General features: G+C 32.2%; 1 protein-coding gene across 1 annotated transcript in view; it reads left to right on the forward strand.

Annotated features, from left to right (window-relative positions):
• Window positions 1–493: 493 nt before the first annotated feature.
• The window catches only part of LOC106468796 (caprin-1-like), a 17,445-nt gene continuing 13,343 nt past the window's right edge, over window positions 494–4,595 (forward strand). The window contains exon 1 of the mRNA XM_022397159.1: window positions 494–707. Within this exon, the coding sequence (XP_022252867.1) occupies window positions 591–707 (117 nt within the window). The 5' untranslated portion in view covers window positions 494–590. The remainder of the gene's footprint in view (window positions 708–4,595) is intronic.

Raw genomic sequence — 4,595 nt, forward strand, 5'->3', positions numbered from 1 at the left:
GAACAGTAGCTGGGATGGAGGGTTGTCATACGGAGGAAGTAAATTTAAGTGAATCTAAGAGAAAGTTGGATAACTATATGAATAATAAGGGCTGGCTCTGAGGGCTTTTTATTATTATCTAATAGTTTTAGTTTAGTTTAGAGGATGGGACAGGCTAAATTGACCAATAGCTTCCTTATTGTCCCTAAAACATTATGTTATGTTAATAGTAATAGAAATTGAGTTTAATTTTCTAAGTCTAGGCGAGAGTGATTTTTTTCGCTCTAGGAAAGTCGGACCTATTTTATATGTGTATGTGTTGGCCTGTTGTAAGAGCTCTAGATAGGACCTCACCTTCCAAATTATGTTGATTTACAGTTTAATTGTTCTGAAAAAGAAAAATACTATTGTTAGCTATTTTCTGTAAATTTAATGTTAAATCTATTTAAAAAGGTGGACAGAGTTTATATATATATATAAACAGTTGCGGTGTGACGTCATTTGGTTCTGCTCCCGGTCACTGTAGGCGGTATATATATAGTTAGGCTCTATAAAAATTGAAATACACGTGAAGTGAGGGATTTCTAATTTAAAGTTGTTGCAAGTGTAGAATGCCTTCTGCCTCTGCTAAACTCGAGAAACAAGCCTCAATCGAGGCTTCGGATCCTGTCAAGCAAATCGTCACCGTACTGGAAAAGAAAGTTCGAAATTTAGAGAAGAGAAAGGTTGTTTTTCTATAAATTTTGATTTTCTTAAGCGTTGTTCGGGTGATGTGGTTAGGAGTAAGCCTAACATTAGGCCTAACGTTACTTTTAAGTTTATACTATGTTACGAGCTGTAGTGTAGGTTGAACCACGATTTATGGTGCAGTTGGTGTTGGGTGAACAAAGGCTTTTCATAAAACTAATTTGAACTTTAACTTAACTTTTTATTTGGGGGTTAGCTTTCTAACCCATAAACGAAGAGTAGAGAGTACATTTTTATCTCTTCCGAGACATTAGCTAAATACTAATTATTTTATAAATGCAAATAAAATAAGGTTTTGAATACAAATCAAACTAAGTGTGATTTTCTTCACACTCGGGTGGAACTCTTGACAAATTGGCTTACTGTTTCACAGTATTACTGTGGTAGGATATTTGTATGAAAAACTAACATTTATTACATCCTTAAAATGTTAACTAGAGAATGTTTATTTCCCTAATATTGTAATACAACGAGATGCAATGCTACGTTATAAATAATTTTTTTTCAAGTTTTACACTGTATTATATTCATACACCTCTAGTATAAACACTCTAATGTATACCAAAACTTTCTGTTACAGTTTGAGAGTATTAATGAAATTGTCAAACAAGAAATTTCAAGCATTTTAAACAGATTGTAGTGTAATGTAAGTATATTACAGTGTAGATGGTAGAATGGATTAGGATGAAAACAGCAGTTGAACGTTCTGATGGAATGATATGTATGAAATGAAATAAAAAGTATTAAATGTTTTTGTAAGAAAGAAAAGATACATTTTTGTTTGATGTATACCAGAAGGCAATCCAATTATGAGACCATATAACAATAGAGGGTGAATGAGTCAGTTCTTTAGACCAAGCCCATAGAAAGCTTTTGGTAAATATTACAACTATGTTGTGCACAAAAAGAATATAATTTTTAATAAAGTATTTCTACTAAATAATTTGTGTCTGAGTTTAGGTACCCTTGCTCAGACTGAGTAGTCTTGATTACGAGCTGATTTTCTTGTTAAGAATAAAAAAACCTTTTTTTTTTTTCACTTTATGGTTCTAATTATTTGCCTAACTTCTAGAACCTTCTAAATGAATGTCAAAAGTTATTTCTAGCAATGCTTTATATTTTCTGTTTTCTTTATCATATATGCTATACAGGCTCAGTCTGTTTAACTAACCTTGTAACGACCACAAAAATCTAAATTATTTCCTTTGTCTTACTAGAATAGCTGTCGATTTTAACAGAAAATTACAATTTTATTCTAAACAGCCTCAGGCTGTAATTATTTACATCTCTCTCTATTTAACTTTAATGTTCTTTATGCTGTATCTTAGTACCACAGTTAGCAATATATTATACAGGAGGAGTGCAGAGCTTAGGGTAAATGAAATTTCAGGTTGCATCACATAACATCAAACCTTATATTCCTTGTGTATTTCCTGAGGCAAAAAAGTAATTTATGTAATTGTCAAATATGCATTTTAAAATACAAAAGATTATTTCAATAGTGAAACAGAATGCCCCCAAACTACTATAATTTATCTTATAAAAAGGGGTCACTTGCTCTCCCCCTCCAGAAAATGAGAAACATACAATTCTTTCTTTATTCAATTTATTGTTTGCTTCACAATTTCACACCACTTTGGCCCACCCCCAAAAAAAAACATTTCTGCGGACTCCTATGTCTACATTCGCATTTCATTTGGTTGAGTAATTGTCTGCATAAAAAGATGAGTCTTTTAAACTTTGAGAAGGAAAAAGTTGTTCCATAATATGCTTTGATTTGTTCTCTTTGCTTATCAGTTTTGGAAAGTCCTAGTAAGAAGACCCTGAATGGCTAATCCAGAGTATATTGTAGCTCTCCAAATCTGTACATGTCTGCTGGCCTCTCTACTAGCACTTTTTACAGCAGTAAAACATGCATGCTTTTGGTCCTTTTATTAAAGCCTTTGAGGATGTTATACCTTAAAACTTAAGTTTGGATGTGGTGAAAAGTCTTAGTACATCGTTTGATCATTATGTAATGCCCAAAATATCTCTCAAATAATTATTATTGTATTATCTTCAACATATAAACAGCAGTATAAATTTACTGAAATGAGATAAAAATCAGTCTGGCTTTTTTTATAGTTGAATAAAATGGCAATTTTTTTTTTTTAATAGTTTCAGATTCAGATTGTTTTCCTAGAGCTGGAATCAAATTATGAAGGTTCTTTTAACCCCATGACAGCAACTGAAATCAGATCTTGCTTATGACAGACACGTTAACAACCTCATATTTTAGTACAGCTATAAGTATAACACTACCTTGGAAAAACTTCAAGATAATTTTAGAAAGAGGCCTGCTTTAGCTTATTGTTATTTTTTGAGTATTTTGTCTATTTTCTGGTATGCAAAAATTAAAATACAAAATTGCTTAGTTCCTACTGCTATAAATTCAAATCAGTCATAGTGATAATAATAAAAGAACATTATTGTGTGTAGTAATTAGTGAAAACCACAGTAAAGTGAAGACGCTGTCATAAATCTGGATATTGGAGAAACTAGTTTTGGCACATTCATGTCTTCTTCGGTCTTGCATTTTGTTCAGTTTTCTGTGATTTTTCACAAACAGTCACTGTGACTAATAATTCTCAAGACAAAAATTTTTTTTACAATATCAGTGCGTATAGTTGTGAAAAAGAAAACTCTTGAATGACCTATTATCCTTTAAGGTAACATAGAAAGTGAGCTTATTCGCATTACTAATAGTTTAAAGATCAAGTTAGGGCAACAGAAAAATGAAAGTAAGATTCATTTGTAAGGAGGTAATCTAATTTTCTTCGGCACATTGGTGAATTAAATAGTAGTAGTTGTTGAAACCCAGACCCAGTTAGATTTTTTAAAAAGGTTTTGTAGATTTTGTACGTGAATGTTAGCCACTACATTGAGAGTTTTCTAGCATCATTTGTTGGGAGATCGAGTGTGATCTCCATTACTCATCTAGCTTGCTATCGCCATGCTTTTTATGGCTAGAAGTATCTGCTATCATCACACTGCTCTTGAAGTCTGAAATATACGATTTATGATTGTGAAAAAAAATATGGACACTGTTTTTGGTAATAACTGTAAAAAACAGATTGCGTTCGTTGATTTTAATTTTTATGTACGACAGCAGGGATTGAAATATTACATACCCAAGGACTTTAACTTTATTTGAGGGATTTCATCCTTTTAGTTGGCTTTCCCAATCGGGAATGCATGGTCCATCCGTATTCCTTTAGTTATGACCAATGAAAGTGAACATATTGCATGGATTAAATACAAAAAATTCTGATTGGTTCTACTCCGTGTGATTTATCTGTAGGTTTGTGTTGCAAACAACATGCACGTAAAGAGCAAAAGTAGCAGTGAAAGGCATTGTTCAAATAATTTATCATAATTTTCTATGAAGATTTGCTTTTACCTAACGTAGAAGCAGGTTCTAAGAACTATGGAATGGTTGTCTTTGAATTTCACAAAAGGTTTTGGAAAAATTTATCACTATCCATTATTGTTTCAAGGATGTAATACTAGTATAAACACCTAATGGACCATCAGAACACCACAAAATTTTTGGAAAGATACATCCCAGTATTAAACCCACTTATATTCGATGACGAGAAACCCACTTTGAGACTAATAATGCTTGGAGATGGCTTGAATGGGTAATGAAGAAAAAAAAACTAGTTTATTATTTCTCGATACAACTTTATAATACACAGAATTTCTACAGTCACTTTAACTTAAACACACGCTATAAATCACAACGATTCACGCACTTTACTTACGGTCACTACCGCTCACTTGACTCAATTATCTGTCTCTATCTCCATCTATCTGCAATTATATCTCCG

Source organism: Limulus polyphemus, unplaced genomic scaffold (assembly GCF_000517525.1).
Source record: "Limulus polyphemus unplaced genomic scaffold, Limulus_polyphemus-2.1.2 Scaffold3168, whole genome shotgun sequence".
NCBI lineage: Eukaryota > Metazoa > Arthropoda > Merostomata > Xiphosura > Limulidae > Limulus > Limulus polyphemus.